At 49.3% G+C, this 21,339-nt stretch overlaps 1 protein-coding gene across 3 annotated transcripts in view; it reads left to right on the forward strand.

Moving 5' to 3' along the window:
* Positions 1-21,339, forward strand: part of LOC105185727 (trace amine-associated receptor 9) — an 87,076-nt gene that overhangs the window by 34,202 nt on the left and 31,535 nt on the right. For all 3 annotated transcript variants that reach the window (XM_025303621.1, XM_025303622.1, XM_025303623.1), the window contains 5 exons: positions 340-523; positions 995-1,318; positions 2,858-2,983; positions 15,177-15,293; positions 20,804-20,958. In XM_025303621.1, the coding sequence (XP_025159406.1) occupies positions 1,097-1,318; positions 2,858-2,983; positions 15,177-15,293; positions 20,804-20,958 (620 nt within the window). In that variant the 5' untranslated portion in view covers positions 340-523; positions 995-1,096. The remainder of the gene's footprint in view (positions 1-339; positions 524-994; positions 1,319-2,857; positions 2,984-15,176; positions 15,294-20,803; positions 20,959-21,339) is intronic.

A 21,339-nucleotide genomic window follows, 5' to 3' on the forward strand; every position in this document is an offset into this window, starting at 1 on the left:
CTTATAGCCTTATTCTTATATAAGCTTATGCTTGCAGCAGCATTGTAAAAGGGTCTTTAATTTTTTTAATGATACATTAATTTATTGTTGCAACGTGTAACTCTTCACATTGATTTAAAATAAACTAGGAAAACATCGGTCGTTATCGATATTTTTAAGAAAATATCGATTATGCAAAGACGATTTTTCGGATAATCGATTCGAAATCGAGGACGATGCTTTTTTTCGACGAAGCCCATCCCCAGGCCCCGCTATGCGCCGCGCGCGTCGCGGTCGCCGATGTGAAGCGCGGCGCGGCGCGGCGCGGCGCGGCGCCAGAAGTCACGCACCGTTTTGCAGATGCGCATGGACGACTCGTGAGGCACGGCCGGCACCCCCATCGAGTGCGTCGTCAGACGCGCTCAAACGCTCGCAATCGTGCGGATCCCCGACTCGCTCGACGATGAGGAAGCAGTGCTTGAAAAAGCCGATCGGCCATCAGCTAGGCGGGCCCTCGGAAACTCGCGATCGACAGGGATGAAAGGTTCGTCATAATATTTGGTCGTCCCGACTTGGCTGGCCCGCGCTCACCCTCTCTTAACACTCGAACACCCACCGCGAGTTTCACCAAGGAAAACACTCGTCCTCAAAACCACCACCGCCTCGCTGTTAGCTCCCCACGCTCTTTGTACGATCGTTTGACAAAAAAGAAGAAAAAAGAAAAAAAAAATTCAGTCACGCGCGACGGTGGAAGCGAGTGTCGCGAATCGTCCGGCGACTCGTGACTGTGACGTTGATTTCATTAGCCGTCATTGTCCGTGTTACGTGATTATCACAATAATGTTAAAGGACAACGTTACGGTACGATAATGATGTCAAAAATTGCGCTGCCGCGCCTGGAGTAATGAAGTAAATACGCCGCGACAACGCGCGGCTGCACGTGTGAAAATTCGCCGTCACAGGATGTCGCCGAGTGTGTGCGTGCCGTAATGATGAAATTTCACATTTAACGAAGGTCAATCGGGCACGTACGAAGTGCGCGTGCCTCGAGCGGGAGACGGGTGTCTCGGCTGGAGATCTAGCACGATAATCACGTGGGGAATTAAGCGGCCGACCGATGATGATGGAGCACAAACAGACGATCCTGCTGGCGCCAGCGTTGAACAACAGCAGCTGCTGGCGAGGCGGTACGTCCGAGGCGGCTTGGACGGGTCCGGGCCCTGGGGAATTGATACGAGCCGCTCTGATACTGCTGCTCAGCCTTGGTATCTTGTGCGCCAATCTTCTGGTGATATGCGTCATCAATAGCAGACGGTACAGCAAGTACATCCACGCTCAGGTGCGTAAATCGTAGATCGCGCGCGCAGATTTATGGAGCCGCGATTATCCCGCGTTAGAGCCGCGTATCTCGAGCGAGTGCGGAAGCTTGACCGACAAAGTGCGTCGAGTGCTTTTCCGTCTTCATCGTCGAGCTAGTAAGTCAACCGGACGAGGAAGCTGCGGTGCGAGCAAAGTCCCGAAACTCTAGAGGCAAAGATCCGGAACATGTCGGAAGAGAACGAGTCACGACGGATCTCTTCGCGAATCTCTTCTTCGCGAATTTCTCTTGATTGCCGAAAGCTTGAAAATAGAGAGCTCCACGAGGGCGCAGCACGACGAGATTAATATTGCATTTGCTCGTCGTGTCGTTGCGGGGAGTAAAATATCAGGTACACACGAATGCACGAGCGAATGTTACCGTCGCCGGCATAACTCTCACGGTCCATGATGGAACGGTCCGCGGTGTTTTCTCGGTTCCTCTCTTCTTCCTATGTAAATCAGTTTGAAGTGGCTAGCCGCGCAAAATGCAGGTGGTAGTTATGTTTCCGGATCCTAAATGAATACCGTCGGCTCGGCAGAGAGATAGAGGAAAAGGGAGAGAGAGAGAGAGAAACTAATGATGGTACCCGCAAAAAGTTAGACATTGTTCGCGGATGTTACATCTTCCGCTTATTCGGTTAATTAAAAGTTGCCGGCGAGCCGGCTGCCGGGCGCGCAGTAACGTACGAAATTGAAAATTAGCTTATTAGAGAGCGCCGTGTAATAATATGTCATTCTTTTGACATTCATCGACTTCCCCCGCTCATGAATATGCAAAAACCTTTTCGGGGAGAGCCAACTTAAGTGTATATATACCGACTCCTGGCTACTTTTAGCCGCGCTTTCCGCTCGGCTCGCTCGCCCGCCGCCGATGTTGCGGCTCGTGCATTAGCCCGGACGTTTCTCGAGAAATAATTATCCCGATAAGTGTTTCCTTCGCGAATTCGTTATCGGGACTTATGCAAGCTTCTTCGTCGCCCTAGGTACGGTCGCTGCAACAAGGTCCAACTTTTCTGTATCTACTCTACTCCCCCAGCCCTTCCCCCAGTTCTTCTCCCTCGTTCTCCCCCGTCACCGCCGACTCTTTGGTGATAGTTTCTCGCTCCACGGATTCGCGTCGAGTCGGATTCGATTTACGCACACGCAATATACGCGACTCGTTAAATATATATGATACGTACACGAGAGCGCCCGCCTCGCGTACGAGCAAGTTGGATAAACGTATAAACGTAAGTCGAGGACTCTCTCGTGCCTCTCCGTCCGCTCCGTCCGAAAAATGATGTATCCCCTTAGCATCGCAGCGGCTTCCGTGATTATTAATCAAAAGCGTGTGCCGCGCGGTGTTCCCGCGGAGCGAAGTTTCCCGGCTACTCCGGCTTAATCAATATTTTCTCTCGCTACAAGCCTCATAATGGAGCCAACGCTGTTGCGCGCGAGATATTATACACCGATTTAACCGTCCCGACGTCTATTGACACTGACCAAGGCGATCAACAGGTTCTCCTCAATTTTCTTCCAGCCCAGATATCTGCTGACGAGCTTAGCGAGTAACGACCTAGCGATTGGTCTTCTGGTGACCCCCTTTGGTTTCTTGCCGGCTGTTTACGGATGTTGGCCGTATGGCGAGGTGGTCTGTCAGATTCAGGTAACTTTCACGATATACACCACGACTCGATCTTGTCTTTTTTTTTTTTTTTTCTTTTACTCGTCTATTTCCTCTTTCTCCTCCACCTTTTGTTTCTCTGTCTGTTAAAAGTCGCCGAACTTTGCGGCGCGGCGTCGCGTCGCGCTGAAACTGACTCTGCCACGTCGTCAAGGAGGCGGTCGAGACGACCTTTGTTGTTTTACTGCTGGAGCTCGAAACTGCGAGAGCCGGAGAGGAATAAATGTCTCGTTTGACACAGCGGTACAACGTGTTCGGCATATCGAACGTATCGATACCGTAATGAATACCGCCGCTTGTGTGTCACGTCGGCGATTATTACGGTATCTCTTGTAGCGCCGCGCATTAAAAAGCCGTTCGACGTCTCCGCGCTCCTTCCCTCGCGACTGTTTCTCTTTCTCTTGCTTCATTCCCCCGCTCCCCTCTTCCTCTCTTCTTTCTTCGCTTCGCTCGTCAGACGAGCCGAGGAATTTATAGGAAATCTCGAAATGGCGTTCGCGTTCGCGAGACTCGCAGGAAATTATTATCGTTTGAAACTCGCGGCTGCGCTTCCGGCAGCCGGCACTTCTCCCGCTATTTCCTCCAGTAGTCGGCGGCAAGCGACGTTATCGGAGTTCCTGGCGATAATCTTTACGCGCTGCGCCTTCTCTCTGCCGCCTCCTCCCTCCTTCCCGCCCTCCACCGCCAACCCCCGATGCCCCACCCCACCTTCGCGCCTTCCCGCCATCTTCTGAGGTAACGGTGTGATTTGTGACGGTATATTTCTTCATTTCGCACGTGCTAAACTCCCAAAGTGCCACCCGCGTACCGCCGCTGGGCTCTGAGTCTCTCGCTCTATTTGCTTATCTAACCGAAACGGGAAATTGCCGTAAATGCCTCGCCCGCGCGGTATTAGCAAATATGCAAAATATACGCGCAAATTAACTAGATTTGCCGGCGAATCAATTTCAATCGTAATTTATTTTGTCGGAAAACTCTATCGGCTGCCTTAATAATAGATGGTAGTTTGCGCGCAAATTATGAAATAATAATGCGATAATGAGCTTTTTAATTGACCGTGCGTCCGCGCAACGGCCGGCGGAGCACATTTCGTGCGTGCGTTTGCGCGCGCGCGCGCGCGCGGGGATGTGTTGAGATAATTATAAACTTTTCACATCCGAGCGGTAGAAAGTAGCGATTTGCGAAAGTGCAGCTGACGAGAGAAAGCGCAGAGAGGAAATTTTCTCATCAAATAGACTCCTCCCTTGAGAGAGCATTGTAATTTTATTTACACTAACAGTCCCGCGCGTGGCGCGAGAGAAGCATCGATAAACGCGGAGCGCGAGCGTTCAAGAGAGGCGAAAGAAATATTTATTAATCCAACTTGGTTAACACGGCGGTCGCTAAAGCGAGCGGACGATCTATCGCGATGTGTCCTCCTCGCGGTTGAAGCGTTAAAATACATCGTGGCAGATAATATGGGGGGTAGGATAGCAATGTGGCAGCTTTATTCGAATATCATAACTTACGGCCGCACCAATACCGACAAATCATCCCCGTCGCGTATTCCGATAAGACTCCGCTGCTACGTGCGACAGAAACGTGTGCTACGTTGTATCGGAATGCCTTCCTGATATCTAAGACGTTGATGCCTTCCGACATCCTGGCATTTGCGTCTTGGGACACACTTGGGGCTTAATGCCGCAGCGTTCGATTCGTCCGTTACCGTCGAGATTCTTACGGCACGTCACTTTCGTCGTCGACCCGCGCGCGGCGCGAACACATGAATTTACCGGAATACACGCGGAATACGATCGGTTCTGTATCAGTCAAATTCCTAAATTCCGCCGAATTTGCGGGCATTACATTATACAGACTGGACGTTTCGGATGGTTACTCAGCGCCGTTTTATCGCGGCTTGCTTGGGAATTATTTAGTACACTTAATTATTTCTGAATAGTTTCCTGCCAAATAAGTCCTCATGTTCGTATTTCTCGACTGACGGGAGAAGTTAATCTGCTCTTCTAAATCGTACACGCGCGGTAATGTATACCGCGCAGTGTACTTTGCCGGACACTTTTCGAGACTTTACTTTAATCAAGGACGCAGACTTTGGCACGTGCACTGAGACGTGCCATAGAAGAATAAGTGACTAACACGATAAAAAAAAAAGGAAAAAAACGAACAATGACGTTGTAACAAGCGGCACCTCGGCAGAGAGAATTAATAAACACAGAGTAAGCAAATTTTGGTGCAGCAGAGAATAGCTTGGCAAGTTGAGCGTAAGTGTGTTATAATTATTACGGACGAAGAGCGGCAGGAGGAGGAGGAGGAGGCAACTGGCCGAAAATTAGGTCGACGTGGACACAGATGTGGCATAACTGGAAAAGTGAACCATCGAGTGACTGTAAAATTGCACCGAGAACGTGCAACGTGTATGTTCTCTATAACTGCGCCGAGTTCTCCTTCCGACTTGAGACATCGAGTCATTACGTCATCGAATCATCAGGCGCATCAGCGAATGTATCAGTGATACGAAATAGAAAAAAGAATGAGAAAACTGACACGTACGTGACAAGACGCAGATCAGACGATTCTCCCTTCGAACGCGCGTTCTTCCCCCGCGAGCTCGCGTTCCTCTCTCAGCAGAATACATAACGGCTCCGATAACGGGTATTCCTAAGAAGAGCGTGCACACGACACGACGGCGCGTAACAGCTGGGTAGAGAGAGATTCCAGCGAGATCCAATTTCTTATTGCGGCCAACGGACCTATAAAATCTTACGAGAACCGCCGACTCGAAGATTGAAGTCCGAGGATCGCGGAGGATCTCCCTCGGCACCTGCGCAACAGGGATTTCATAAAACTATAACGGTAATATTCTTACGCGCGTATACTAGCGCGTGTACTAGCCGTCTCCTCTTAGAAACATATTTCTAAGATGCGATCTCTTCCTCCCCGGTCGCCTTCACCCATGTATCTCCCGGATATATGGGATCATCGCCGGATTATAACATCTCCAGTTGGCGAGCGAGCTCTCGCTCCGCGAGCGCGCTCTCTCTCTCTCTCTCTCTCTCTCTACGTTTCCCTCGCGTACGGTACACATTCAGCACGCGAGCGCGCTTATTACACCTCGAACCCTGCTCACGTCGCGATCTTTCGGATACGCATTCGCCCTCACGGCCCCTCGAGACTACTCGCGCGAGCCACCCTCGTACCGAAAGGGACGCGTCGTCGTTGCGAACGACTACAGGCGAGAATTCCCGTAAATTATAACGAATTTTTGGCTGAGCAGATTATCGCAGCACAGAGCTAATCTAATAAGTGCAATCCAAGATCGCAGACTTACGCAGACAGAGAGAGAGAGAGAGAGAGAGAGAGAGAGAGAGAGAGAGAGAGAGAGAGAGAGAGAGAGAGAGAGAGAGAGAGAGAGAGAGAGAGCATATCTTGATGCAACCGAATGTCAAACTTGGCGCAGAGTCTACGTAACTTTCTTGTCTACGAGATAGCTATTAGATCTTGTCGCGTTCTGACTTCTTAACGATCTCCGCCGTGGTAGAACAACCCGTTGCTTTCCCGAGCTTAACTCGCAACAGCGACAAGCACAAACTTATCGGAGCGCATTTATCAGTTTATGATACTACGTTTAATATATTAGACCTGATATCTGGAGACGGAGCTTTTTCTTATATTATTTTTTGTATTATTGTTGAAAGCAATAGCGAGTACGTTACTGCCGACTCGCGATCGCGTCGACAGTGATAATTGTCAGCTGTCAAACTTGACGGACTTGATCGGAAGTGACGTCGGCTGGGCTCGGCGATACACGCGCGGCAAGTGGAGAAATTCGCGCGAATTCATTAATTCGTCAAGGAGTGAACGTCGGCGACGTGCGCGCTCGTTGGCAGGCGGGAAGTGGAGCGTGCGAACAGCCCGAGACCCGGGAACGATCGTGTAAAACTTGCGAATAAAGGCGACGCGGTGGATAAAGGTTGCTGATTGACTAATAATTCAATTGGCGCTTTGAGACCATCGCCTGAGCTTTCAGATGTATCCGCTGGTCCCGAGAGAAATCTCCGAGAAAACGATACATTTTCCTTCTACACTGAGAGAAAAGTATATAATATTTGGAACTATAATGATATAGTAACTAAATTATAGTCCGAAATATCATATTTGTAGTAAGTGTTACCATAATATCGGTAATAATTACGATATAGGCATAGTATAACCAACCATATAATATTTTTACCAAGAATTGTAGTAAGTTAAACTAAAATTATTGTATGGATACGAATATAAAATGGTAGGTAAAGTAACTCTTTTATATAGTCAATGTTACCAGAATATTTGCTAAATGATGACAGATGTAACTATATGAATATTAAATCTCACTATATTTGCGAATGAGAGATTACCATATATGTGGTAAAAGTAACTAAACAATTATTTAAGACGATCATTGACTCTATATATTTGTGTTTATTCTACTATATTTTGCAGGTTTCCACGAACTATAAAAATACGGTTGACGCCAAATGAACTATAAAATATAGTGAGATTATAGTTGAACTCAACTATATTTTTCTATCAGTGTATATCATATGTATTTATTCCATTTAGTCGACTCTCTAGTAGGTCTGTGCGGATTATTTCCGCCTTTTAATCATGCATATCAAACGGCGCTCTGGCCCGCGGATAAATAATGACAACAATAACGACGCTTGCTCGCGCGAATTTTTACGGGCGACCAACGCGCGACGACGCGACCGCGGATCGCCGGAAATTTCGTTACCGCGGTGTCTCCGCCGCTGTCAACAGCATCTCGCGTCGAATCCTGCAAAATGCATGGATTCGCCGCTGGACATTGCGTGGTGCACGCTCGTAGATACTAGGTGCGCAGCTAAGTTTCCGGGTTTTTCTGATCAATGAAGAATGGAAAATTTCAAGAGAAATACAAAAAATGGTTTATTCAAGATATCGTCCCTCGCTAGCTACACATTTTTGCCATCTCTCTGGCAATACATGAACACCGCGACGATAAAACGACGCGTCTTTGGACCGAAACCATTCATCCAACCAATTTTGCACTTGTTCGAAATTGGCCAAGTCTTGCCCAGCCAAGCCATGCGCCATCGATCGGAACAAGCGATAATCGGAAGGGGCTAAGTCTGGCGAATACGGCGGGTGCGGTAGCAGATCCCATTTCGGCGTTTTGATGGTGTCCTAGACGATGGAAGTGCGATGGCACGGAGCGCTGTCGTGCTGCAATATCACTCGTTCGTGTCTCGTGTCCCATTCTGGCCGTTTTTCGAGCAATGCCTGGTTCAAATTGATCAGTTGTTGTCGGTAGCGATGCCCATTGACAGTTTCGCCCGGTTTCAGCAGCTCATAGTACACGATACCTTTCTGGTCCCACCGAAACGCAGAGAGCATTGTCTTCTTTCCGAAGCGATTTGGCCGTGCCGTCGATGCTGATGCTTCGCTTCAGGTGAAAGCCACGATCTTTTGCGTTTGGGATTCTCGAAATATATCCAATTCTCATCGCCAGTAACAATTCGATGCAGGAAACTCTTTCTTTCATGCCGCAGAAGCAAAATTTCGGAAGTGGCTCTTCGATTCTCCATCTGTCTCTCTCAGTCGACTCACGCGGCACCCATTTTCCTTCCTTTTGAATTTTTCCCATGGCATGTATAAACGTTTGGAAATACCTTGGCGAGTCATGTTTAATGCCGCTCCGCAAGTTGATCTTGTGTTTGCATATCATCTTCATTCAATAACGCTTGCAGATCGGCGTCCTCCGGCTTGTTTTTGTCTTCCGGAGCGTTCCTCAGTGTCGAAATCGCCACTTCTGAAGCGTTTAAACCAATCTTCACAGGTAGTTTTCGATGGTGCATGTTCGCCGTAGGCCTCCTCAAGGAAACAACGTGCTACAGCTGCACTTTTTTTCAAGTTAAAGCAGAAAAGCAAAGCTTCCCGCAAATGCTGTTTATTTGGCACAAAACTCGACATCTTCGTTGTTAGAAACAATATTTTTGCCTTGCGATATGTGTTGCGGTATTACGATTGATTATTGTTAACAGATGTCCAAGCTATAAAAAAAACAACTTCGGACATGTAACACGTCACTCAATAAGTTCGTAGGATGACGTATAAATGGCGCTACTATTGACAAATCCATGTGATTTTTAGGAAGTACTAACCTTCAAATGATACGTGTCAAAATCTCATGACAATCGGACGTTTAGTTCACAAGTTACAGTGGTTTCAGTGACGCACGAGACGTCGACTCGTTTTAGCAAGGCTTCAGTTTCGACAATCACGCTTCTTCATCGGAGCCAAATCTCTTTCCCTGGAGCTTTCCCTGCCGATTTGACTCTGAAGTGTAGTGATGGATCCATGTTTCATCCGTTGTCACATACCGCATCAAAAAATCCTTTTTATCGCGCTGAAACAGCTCCAAACAGCCGACGCTGAATCGTCGACGCGTTGCTAAAACGAGTCGACCTCGTGCGTCACTAAAACCACTGTAACTTGTCAACTAAACCGTCCGATTGTCATGAGATTTTGACACGTATCATTTGAAGGTTAGTACTTCCTAAAAGTCATATGGATTTGTCAATAGTAGCGCCATTTATATGTCATCCTACGAACTTATTGAGTGACGTGTTATGTCGTTACTACATGTGTCGTTAGCGCCATCCATGTGTGAAACACGGAAACTTAGTTGCGCACTTAGGCCCAGTTCCGCAACTTGTTTTAAACGGAGTTTAAAGCTAACCGATGGTTAAAAGCAATAGTATATGCGCATATACGCGCCTGATGATTCGATGACGTAATGACTCGATGTCTCAAGTCGGAAGGAGAACTCGGCGCAGTTATAGAGAACATACACGTTGCACGTTCTCGGTGCAATTTTACAGTCACTTGATGGTTCACTTTTCCAGTTATGCCACATCTGTGTCCACGTCGACCTAATTTTCGGCCAGTTGCCTCCTCCTCCTCCTCCTCCTCCTGCCGCTCTTCGTCCGTAATAATTATAACACACTTACGCTCAACTTGCCAAGCTATTTTCTGCTGCACCAAAATTTGCTTACTCTGTGTTTATTAATTCTCTCTGCCGAGGTGCCGCTTGTTACAACGTCATTGTTCGTTTTTTTCTTTTTTTTTTATCGTGTTAGTCACTTATTCTTCTATGGCACGTCTCAGTGCACGTGCCAAAGTCTGCGTCCTTGATTAGGGTGCGTTCCGTTTCACGCATATGCGCGCATTTTTTATAGTATACGTGACACAAGCTAAATAGATAAATGCGCGCATATGCGTGAAACGGAACCTCGCACCCTTAGTATACGTAACGGGTGGATTACGCGCGCGGCGGTCGACAAGCGCGCGGCGCTCGTCGAAAATAAGCCCGGCGGAATGACACAGGAATCACCTGCTCGAGACATTCCGCGCCGTCTACCCGGCCGGCCCACTCGATATTCATAGAATCTATCCTTAGCGGCAACAAATCTCCTGGCGTCTACGCGATAACCCTCCACCCTCCTTCGTCCCGCCCCGCTTCGGAGCCGGCGGCGGATATCGCGGGGATACCGGGGGCTTGTGTATTCAGATTTCCGCTGGAAAGCAAGCCGTAAACTTGGGCGAACTAACGGAGCCCCGCTTGTTCTTGCTCAGCGACAGGCCGGGATTGGGATCGCGGAAACGCGCGGGCTGCTCGCCGTCGTCCTCGCGAGACGGCGACCTCGCGCCGGAGGCCGGAGGCCGCCGCCGCGACCACCGGGGAGCGGCAATCTCGCGTTTTTGGAGCGTGGTCGGAGAACGATATGGACCGTCGCGGCGAGAGCGGCGCAGCTGGCGTACAAACGGCACGAATTGAGAAATTAACGAGAGCGCGTCGCATTCTGCGCGACGATAACAATAGCGCGAACGGGGACCGCCCGCGATCGCCCGATATGCCGCGCGCACTCCCGTTGTTCTTCCGCGGCCGATATTATTTCTCGGGTATGCGCGCGTACAAGCACCCTGGGGCGAAATTATTGAATCCGCTAATTATAGCTCGTGCAAAACGAACGTCGGACTATCTATCGGCGAATCCCCCTCGGCCGCCCCGTCCCGCCCCGGCTGTATTTAGCCGCATAATGTCGTTACTTATCCACGGGACTACGACGTAGCCGAGGCGCCGTTGCTTCCCGGTGAGACCGTTCTTTTTCCTCTTTTTCGCCTCTCTCTCCCTCTCACTCCCCCCCCCTCTCTCTCTCTCTTTCTCTCTCTCTCTCCCTCCCTATCTATCTTCCTCTTTTCCTCTGCCCTCTTTCTTCCTTTTCGCAGCATAAACCAACCTGGAATACTCCCGCGCCGCCGTCGCCATCGTCGCCGCAATAATACGATTGCGAATTTAATATTCCGCAATTTTGCGCGCGCCCCTAGCCGCGCGTGTGCCGCGATGCTCGTTTCGTTTTATTGGCGACGAGGTGGGAAATTATACCGCGTCGAGTGAGGCGATTGTGCGTATCTCTATCTCTTTCTCTTCTTCCGTCTCTGTGCGACAGATACGGCATGTTTTTATTTATCCTCTCTGCCTGCCGCGCCTGCTGCCATGCGTGGCACGACGATGACGTGTTCTACGGATTCAGCAGAGGCGGCGGCGACGCGCGTCCGTCACACCCGCGAGTGCCACGAATAAAAAAAAAAAGGAAAAAAAAAACGAACAAGCAAGCGTTGATCCCTGAAAGCTGCAATTGTCGAGCGAAAGTCAATCCCCTGCCTGATTGTTAACCTCGGCTCTCCTCGTGGGTGTTGTAAAATCCGCGGAATTAAACGATCGACGCGCGCTTCCGACGACACCCAAGCCGACCGGAGTTTCGGCGGAAGCGGGGAGCGTTCCCCGGATTCTCCGCGCCGTTGCAATCATCTCAAGGTCGTGCCGGAGCAAATGCAATTTCACGAAAACCCGAAGGTAGCGTCCACCGTCGCCGCCGCCGCCGCCGCCGCCGCCGCCGCCGCCGCCGCCGCCGCCCTCTCAACGAATGAACGAGCGAACGGAGAGATCGAAGCCGTTACACCGGCGCACCGGCAATTATTCCGGCCGAGACTAAATAAAAGTTAGCCCGATTTTCCATTAAAGTCCCCGCTGCAGCCCAGGGGCGACGGCGACGGCGCTAGGCGAAGGGTTAGCGGCGATCGCTCGGGGCTGAGATCGGCGAAGTTGGTTTGCGGTGAAAATATTCGGTTAAGGTCTCCCGGGAGTGTGTCTCGAGGATGGCTCGAAACGAGGCCAGGCCGATCCTGACCCCCTTCAGATTATCAGAGCTTTTTCCTGGCCGTACGCCAACGGTCACCATGACAACCATCTTAAACGTATATATCCGCTTCACTCGCACCCTTACGTCGCTCGTCTCTTTATGGATACACCAACGTCACTGATTCATCGAATCACGTTGTCGCCTTCGGCGGCTCGCGGCACGGTTTGGAACCGTTTTCTCTTCTCGTCTCCTCTCTCTCTTTCTCTCTCTCTCTCTCTCTCTGGTCGCGAGAGATCGAGCCGCGCCGACTCTCAATCTGGCCTATCTCTTTCTTTCGCTTTGCCGCTGCTGCCCTCGGCGCGAGTCTGCGAAACAGGACGTGTCTGGAATCGCGATAGTGTACATCACGTTACATCCCAGCCTGTCCTACTTCAAAGCAACTCGACTCGTGGCGGAGCCTGAGCAACGGCAATAGATAGCGTCAGTATAAGTGGTTACGGAATTGCTCAATATGTGGTCGAGAGTGTGTCCTATGTAGGTGGACAAGCGAGACGTTGCGGCGTGTACGTCCTTTCCTTCGGGAGACACGTACGTCCTCCTCTTGCTCTTTCGCTTCTCTTCTCTTGCTCTTCTTCTTCTTCTTCTTCTTCTTCTTCTTCTTCTTCTTCTTCTTCTTCTTCTTCTTATTTCTACCTTAGCGGCGGCGAACTCGAGGAGGTCGAGGAACGTTGGACGGTAACATCTCGGTAGATTCGACATTTCATATTCTCCATTTCGCGTGTCGTCGTTGCGTTTTAACACAAGATGCATTACGATGTCATATAATCGCGAGAGATAGATCTCACCGTCCGAACGAGAGAGGCAAAGTCGCAAATTTCTTAAGTGATGCGACTAAATGCGCGCTAAATCGCAGTCGCAATTGCGGCTGTCTCGCCGCAGGCGCGCGGAGGTCGGTTTCGATTGGATGGAAGAGCTGGCGATGGTTCTACCGGCAATTTGATAGCCAGCCGCTTGACAGCTTGTTTCGCTTGTAATGCATGTATACGTTCGGGGAACGAATTGGCGTTTGCCGACAGTCCATTCGAAGACCGAGTTACGAGAAATTGACCCAGTACGCGCCGTAATCGATACACTACCGCGCGCGATGGCCATCGGCAAATGTTTGCACGGTGTGGCGAAACAAACGTTAATCGCATTATCTCGTAAATACGGAGCCAGCACGGAGGTGACGGCAAATTTCCAGATAACAAGAAATTGATATTTGCCTTTCCCTCCTTTTTTCTTCCTCCCTTCTCGTCGCAGCTCGAAGCTTTGCTGAAAGGAAGCGCGCGCGAGTCAATATCGCGCTGCCGCGCTCGAAACGCCGCGCTGCAACGCAGTCGCGAATTCTCGGGCCGTATTTGATCCAGCCCGATTCAATTACTCCGTCGGAATTCCGTGTTTTCGAGAACGGTGCTCGTGTAGTTAACCATTTAAAATCCGCGAAATTAAATCACACAAGGCGACCATATCAACCCACGGTTGATGACGTTGTTATTAATTTCCGCGCGTCCTCCCATGTTCTGCAATTTTGCCTCAATAAACCGCCTTGATTCGGTCTCGTTTGCAGCATGCACGCACGCACGCACGCACGCACGCACGAGCGTGTATTCGCACGCTCGCACGCGAGGTTTATAAAAATAATGTCACATTATTTAACGTGCGGACTAAAATTCGCCGAGGGATAAATGCAACCGCCCGAGAGTAACATTGCGCCGTGATGAATGCGGTCCTTCTTTATTCGACCGTGACATTTAATTACGGGGCGCGTGCGCGCGCGAACTCGGCATCAGCTTTATAAAATTCACAGACGATTTCTCGTACGACAGACCGTGTAACGTAATTGTAACGTAATTGCGGCGGCGTCATCTATATGCGCGGGGCGCGCGGGGCACGAGAGCAAATAATCAGGGGGAGCTATAATGTTAATTAAATCCACCGTGTGTTGACCCGTTATAATTAATTAGATGATGAAATTTTGCCTTTGCGCTACCTCAAATCTGGGGGAACAATGATCCTCGCGCGAATTTCGACGTTCGATACGAAATTACCGCGCAGCGCTGCGGTAACAGCGGTGAGCCGCAAGCTACCGTACGCTAAACGACGGCTAAACCTCGATTATTTTGGTACGTTCATGTAGAAAGGACACGGGGCATTTCTAGGGTAACTCGTACTCGATCGATCGGTAATGCATCGGAATACGATGCTTCATTCTTGAAATTCTGCGCTGTTGTCATATTCGCACGATGGAATTATCATCTTTGGCACTTGAGGGCGTAATTAATTAAAGGTGTATATTCCGTCCGAGCGTGAGGAAATGAAAATCTCCTCTTGTCCCTTTCCTTTTTCCTCTTTTTACTTTCGCAGAAGAGCCAGAAAGAATGTAGCGTGATTAAATCGATGCTGACGCATCGCGAGGTTTTCGTAAACTTCGAGAAGAGCTCACACGACCGATCGATAATTCGCGTCCGGTAATGTGTACGGTAGGTACACTTTTGAAGCTTGCGCTGTTATCATACTACATATGATGAAATTATTATTGCGGTTTGAAATTAAAAGCGAAATTAAAAAAGTATACGCTGCTCGTACGCTGCTGCGTTCTTGCTTCCCCGGCGAATTGAGAAACGATCGACTGGCAAGAAAAGTGAAGTTTCGTCTTTCCCCTTTTTACACGATAAAGCCGGGAAGAATGTAATTATAAAATTGATGCTGGCACAATTGCGAGTGTACCTCGACAGATCGCGGCTCGTCATAAGTTGTTGCCGCGATCCGACACGGTGGCCCTCTCGTCGCTCTCCGTCGCTCGTCCGCGAACCTCCAGAGGGTCGTGAGTTATTTTACTCGAAAGAACCGAGCGAACGCGCGACAGTCAAGTATCTCGTTTGCTCTTTCGGAAACTTTTACTGTTCCAGGCACTTCTTAGGGGCGCTTTGACTCAACAGAGCGCCGTTATCCTCGTCTGCATGGCAATCGACCGTTATGTTTGCATGCTGCACCCCCATCGCTATCACAAGCACTCCTCCAAGAGGGTAAGTTATTTCGCTCTCTATGCGCTCACTCATTAATTCTTTCCGACTAACAAAGCATTTCTTCTCTCTACACGTCCACATATCGATAATTGATATATGTTGATTTTGTCACGAGTTTTTCATCAACATCGTTGTTCTCAAACGTCTCCACCTTCCGTATTTTTTTCGCAGCGACTATTTGCATAGCGTCCACACTCGTGAAGGGTGTGACTCTTAATTTGTTTTCAGTAATATATATATATGGTGGTCTGTTTGAAATTTTTCACACCGCGATAAAGTTACATACTGTCTCTGATATGTCCAGAAACATGCGTCCGGAGTAATATGTCCGTGTGCTATTTTTCACAACGAATAAAAAATTGTCCCTTTAAATTCCCGCAGAAAACTTGGCGATAATTCTCGACGTCACTATTAAAATCGAGTGGAAGTTTTTTACGACCGTCCCAAACGGCCGTCGTTTGTGCCAAACGATATTGCTCGTTTCAGCCATCTCGCTCGTCCTGACAGAGACACGTTACTTCCTTAACAAACTTTGCATACTGTAGGTCTAACGACAAGCAAATTTACCCTTGTTAAATACGAGATATCGGATAAAACGGCGAAACAGTTGACTGGCTACAGACAACTATCGTTTCCGCTTAAAATAGTCGCTGCTCTCCGTGAGGACGACGGCTGTTAATGAAACCCGCCCTCCCCCTCCCCACCCGCCTGTTTCTTTTGAATTTGCAAGAGAATAGAGCGCGCCTTGAATCGTCTATTGATGATGAACGATCATTTCATTGACGAATGAGACACGCGAGAGTCCATTTGGCGACGTCATTCGCCGCTCGTATAATCCCGCGCACGCCCAAATTCGCGAAATGAAATATTTCTCTCGTTACGCGCGTCGCGATCGTCGTTTCATTTGCTAAAGAGAGATGGATCAATCTCGCGATAACATTTGCTGGCCGTAATCCGCGTAATCCTTGACGGATTAATATTACCGCTTGTTATACTTGTTATTACTGCCCTCGAAGAATTAATACCGATGTCAAATTTAAAAACTGAAGCTTTTGATGTCTGTTTTCACACAATTGGATCTATTATTATACACAGAAATGCGCGAATACGAGTGTGTATACGGGACGTGTGGCAATATGATACAGACCGTATATTCCGAACGATTTACTGAAATAAATATTAAAAAGATTGATAGCTTAGCAGAAAAGAGTAGGAATTCTATTTTAAAAAATAATTTTTTAGTCTCTTGCCGATCTCGATTATCTCGTGTTATTCAGTGACGAAATAAAAACAATAGAGATCATCTATTTATATCTCTCTCTCTCTCTCTCTCTCTCTCTCTCTCTCTCTCTCTCTATTTCTCTTACTCCCTTTGTTTCGAGAACATAACGAAAAGGGAATGACGAACTATATGAAACATACGTCGCCCTCGCAAAAAATGATAAATGGAATATTGTATATCTGCTTTGTTCTTTAGAAAGACTTCGTTGTCTATTTATATCTCAACATATATATATATATATATATATGTGTGTATGTGTATGTGTTTAATTCTCTTTCATATAATGCAGAGTGTCGAGACAAAAGAAAATAGTTCAGAGAAAGTGTGCTATTCAATTCAAAGTACTAGACTTAGTCCTTTTCCTTGTTTTCTTTCAAAATCCATTTGAGGGATAGAATAAAGAATTGAAGGACTTGAAATATATTAATATTCATACCGGTCACGATCATACCGGTTTTCGATTTACCCGCAAGAATAGCTTTCTTTCACAGAAAATAATTTTATTTCCGGAGAGAGAGAGAGAGAGAGAGAGAGAGAGAGAGAGAGAGAGAGAGAGAGAGAGAGAGAGAGAGAGAGAGAGAGAGAGAAAAGGGGGAAAAGAAAAAGTACGCGAAGTACATGAAATTTATGAAGTGTATGCTAGAAATAAAGGGCGCCGGGGGCCGCGAGAGTATGATATGACGCCTGTACGTGACACAATTTACAGAGAACACCGCGCAATGTCACCTCACGCGTCTCCTTCCAACTCACGCGCAAATATCGCCGGTAAAGAGCAGTTTAGTATACGTGCATCCAGAAGTCCTTCATCTCTCTCTGGACCAACCCCGAAACTCGGGTCAGTGCCAATGATCGTCGCGGCTCGAGTTATAATCCGGTAATCTCGCATCTCGTCTTCCGAACGGCGACGAGACCGATCGGGTCGACAGGCAGCGGTTTGGAGGGGGGGGGGGAGAGGGGTGGCTTTTGCGCGACGCGGTAACAGCGAAGTTTGCGAGCGGTATCAGCCGGATCCTTTCCCGCGCGACCTGTAACATACCTGCGGTTTTCGCGCCACCGTTTGTCGAAGCTCGAGCGCGTCGTCGGTTTACCCCGGCTTAACCGCCGAAATGAATTTCGTGGGAGATTTAAAAGCGCATCAGAATGCAAAGTGCCAGCGCGGTCTCTCGTTCGCCTCGGCATCCCGCCCGTTCTCGCGCTCCGTAACGACGATAACGAAATCCGTGCGTCGCGCACGGAGACGGGTGTACCGGGCGATTCAAAATCGCCGTCCCTCTCTTTTCGAGCCCAGTTGACCGGCTGAGAACGGACGACTTAACCTTGACCTCGACAGCACGACGTCGGATGACATCGTAAATTAAAGTTGACGTTGACGTTCGAGATGAAGGGCTCTCCGGAGGAGCGATACGAAGGGGAATTTTTTATTCGTGCATACTCGGAAGTGAAGGAGAAAGAGAGAAGGATGGGATCGATAGAACGAACGGTAACTCTGAAGCACTCCGTATAACGTGGTCGCCGGTATCAGCGGCGGAGTCATCTATAACGAGCACTTCGAAGAATGCAGCGGCTGCTCACATCCGCGCCCACCCACGCCGGACTTTTTGACTCACCTTTTAATATATCGCCTGTCGTTCTTATGACTCTCTCTCTCTCTCTCTCTCTCTCTCTCTTCCGCTGCCCCCCTCGCTCTCTCCCGGGAAATAGGGGCTATTCATTGAACACCTACGTTTTTCCTTAATGCCGCTCCGCAATTTATCGCGCGGTAACTTTTACTTATGCAGGTGCTTCGCGCCGCACCGAGCGCGCGCGCGCGGAAAATATCGGCGCTTGGCGCTGCGCGAATGTGCGAAGATATGCAAACACATTTCGATTAACGATTCGGCAGATTCGTTCGCCGAGCAGCGAGAGCCGTTGATCAAGTTCGGAAAGTTAACGACTGACGCGACGCGCGTTTATCCGCGACGGTATCGCACGTGCGCGCTGAGTGTACACCCGCGCGTAATTTATATTCGCGCGGATTTACCGAGTTAACGATATTAACGATATACGGTCGCGCTTCGATTCGCTTCCCCCGTTCACGGCGAGCGCGGCGATCGATGCGAGCGAGTAATGGAATTGTTATTTGCACAATCGCTAAAATGGGAAAGGGAACGCGCGGCGCGACGCGGCGGTGCAAAAGAAAGAACCACGACGAATCGCTGAATCGTGTCTTCCATTCATTCCGTAATTTTCCGCCTATCGAGTGTGTTCGGAGCGCTCATCGATTTCTGGCAGCTCTCTCGTTCCTGTCTCTTTTATATCCGATCGATGGGGGATGCCGAATTCGATTTCGCGAGCTTAGCGCCCCGTCTCTAGCCTGTCTCCTTTTTTTCTGTAAATGACGGTCCTTTAATTCTTCGCGTGTCCTCGCGTTGTTCTCGTGGATCTCGCAGATTGAAAACGTAACGATCGTGCCGGCGCGGCGGCCGCTCGCGACTCCTCCGGGATGATATACTCGCTGGATGCGCCGCGCTACAAATTGTGAGCAAATTAGTCGAGCGGAAAGCCAAACTTATTCCTGTGTCATGATTCGCGCTTGTTCTTATCGCGCTGCGACGTCCGCGTCGGTTCGAAGGTGAAGCTCTGTGTTACTTAAAGTTTGTACTCGTATTTGGCGCGATATTCAGCCGTGTGAGGCTCGTATTTAGCTGGAAGTTCGCAGCAACTTGCTGTTTACGTCTTTGTCGTAGCTACTCACGAGGTGCACGCGCGACGCGGGTATCAGAACTTCACGGATATTTACACGGATCGATAGTACCTTCGATGGTGTGCTTTCGGGACTTCACACAATTCAGCGATTCGTGCGCGATTCAGAATCCCTATTTCATATAGCTCCGTCGGCTGTGTGCATCCCGTAAAATCTCGAGGATCCCGTCGGCGTTATGCGCGCTGTTCCGTTATCCGCGCGCTTTCGTTCAAGTGTCATCGACGACTACGACCGTCTATCAGCCAAACAATCGCGACTCGCTGCGAATTCTGTTTCCACAGCCGGCTAGTTAGCACTGTTTAATATCAAGCTAACTCGCTTCAAGTGGCGCGATCGAGTGTCTCCCGGAGTGGGGGTTTATTCTTTCCCAATGTGCGAAGATTTTTACGCGCCGATTGATGGAGCTCCTGTGGCGTTGTAAAAAGATTTTCGGATATTTGAGAACATTCGAGGCACCTTTCGACTTAAAAAATTTTGGCTTCTAAAAGATTTCCGGACATTTTAAAATACTCGTGATGTACTCGAAGGTGTCGTTTTCTCCTCCGACTTTGGACGATGCTTGCGAGCCGAAGAGACTGTATTTATGACAGCAGGAAGGGAGAGAAAAAGGGCACTGCACACACACACACACACACACACACCCAAGTGTCAATTTTTACCGCTCGGGGAGCAGTTGGATCAGGTGTCATTCCGTTGATCGTTCTTCGAGATCGGAACGAGACTCACCTAATCTCGATAATACTTAACACGCCGGGTTTGCGCCGTAAAAGCGGACCGTCGATAAAACTGGTCCATCGAACTTTCTTTATTTTCGCCGGGAGACTCGATCGCGGGCGAAACGATGACTTCACGCAGCTCGTCCTCCGAAAGGGCGCAGGGACGCGCAGCGAGACCGTCGATATTTTTAGCAACGACACCTAACTTTTGCCAGCTCTTGGAACTCTTATCTTGCAAATTCAACGTTAGAGAGCTTCTTGCAGCTTCCGCTCCCTCGTCCTTCTCATTCTACGCTTCCGCGTATCCGCGCGTCGATTTTGCATCTCGACATTAATACCACATGATTTAGATACGTCAAATACGAGGCTGTGTTCGCACACGTTTCGCTACGATCGGCGGCAAAAATCGGCCGAGTCCGCGGCCTTTTCATTATTTCTACCGGTCTACATCGGCATTAGAAGTTATTTTGCACGGCCGATTCGCGGCGGCCGCTATCGCGATTCGCAATAAAAACGGCATATAGTAATCGTTTGGGCAAACAAGCGTGATATAACTACGCCGCGGAATGCGAAACGTGTGCAAACAAACTCCCGGCGCCGGCCAATAAAAATATATGGACCGGCTATCCCTCCCCCCTCCCCCTCTCTCTCTCTCTCTTTCTCTGTGTGCACACACACGTGTTACTCTCTCCACACGCTACACCAGATCCATAACAGGCTTGGCGTCCCCGTGAGAAAGAGTGATCGTTTTCTGTCTATGTTGACACAGTATTACATGCGGCAGGGTTGCGTGGCGGTGATGTCGACCACCTGGATAGCGAGTGTGGCGATTTTCGGAGTTCTGGTGCTCCCCAGGGGCGGTTACTACTTCAACGGGTCCGGTCTCCTCGCCTGCGACCCTTTCTTCGCTAGGGCGTCCCTTAGGTATCGCCACGGCGAGGCATGCTGATAACACGACCGGGTCATCCCTCCGCGTCTGTTCACGCCGCTGACCAATTGCGGACGATTACAATTTAACGTGAAGAGCGACACGCTCGGCCGCGCGGCTGATCGCCTCGGGGGCGAGCCGCGCGGGGGGGGTGATCAACTGTGAAAGAATAGGGGACATCCGCGCGCTGACGCCCCTGGTCGACGCGACCTTAACTAAATACGAGAGTCCATCTGCGCGAAACTGTCGAAAAACTTCCATCCCGTCGATGGCTCGCGAGATCGACTCGCGCTCTACGCTGTTCCCGATGCAATCGCGAGTGCCTTCGCGTTACAGTTGCCGTTTGCGAGTGTCGATATCGGACTGGCGGCGCGCAA

The sequence above is a fragment of the Harpegnathos saltator genome, unplaced genomic scaffold (genome assembly GCF_003227715.2).
Source record: "Harpegnathos saltator strain DR-91 unplaced genomic scaffold, Hsal_v8.6 scaffold56, whole genome shotgun sequence".
Lineage (NCBI taxonomy): Eukaryota > Metazoa > Arthropoda > Insecta > Hymenoptera > Formicidae > Harpegnathos > Harpegnathos saltator.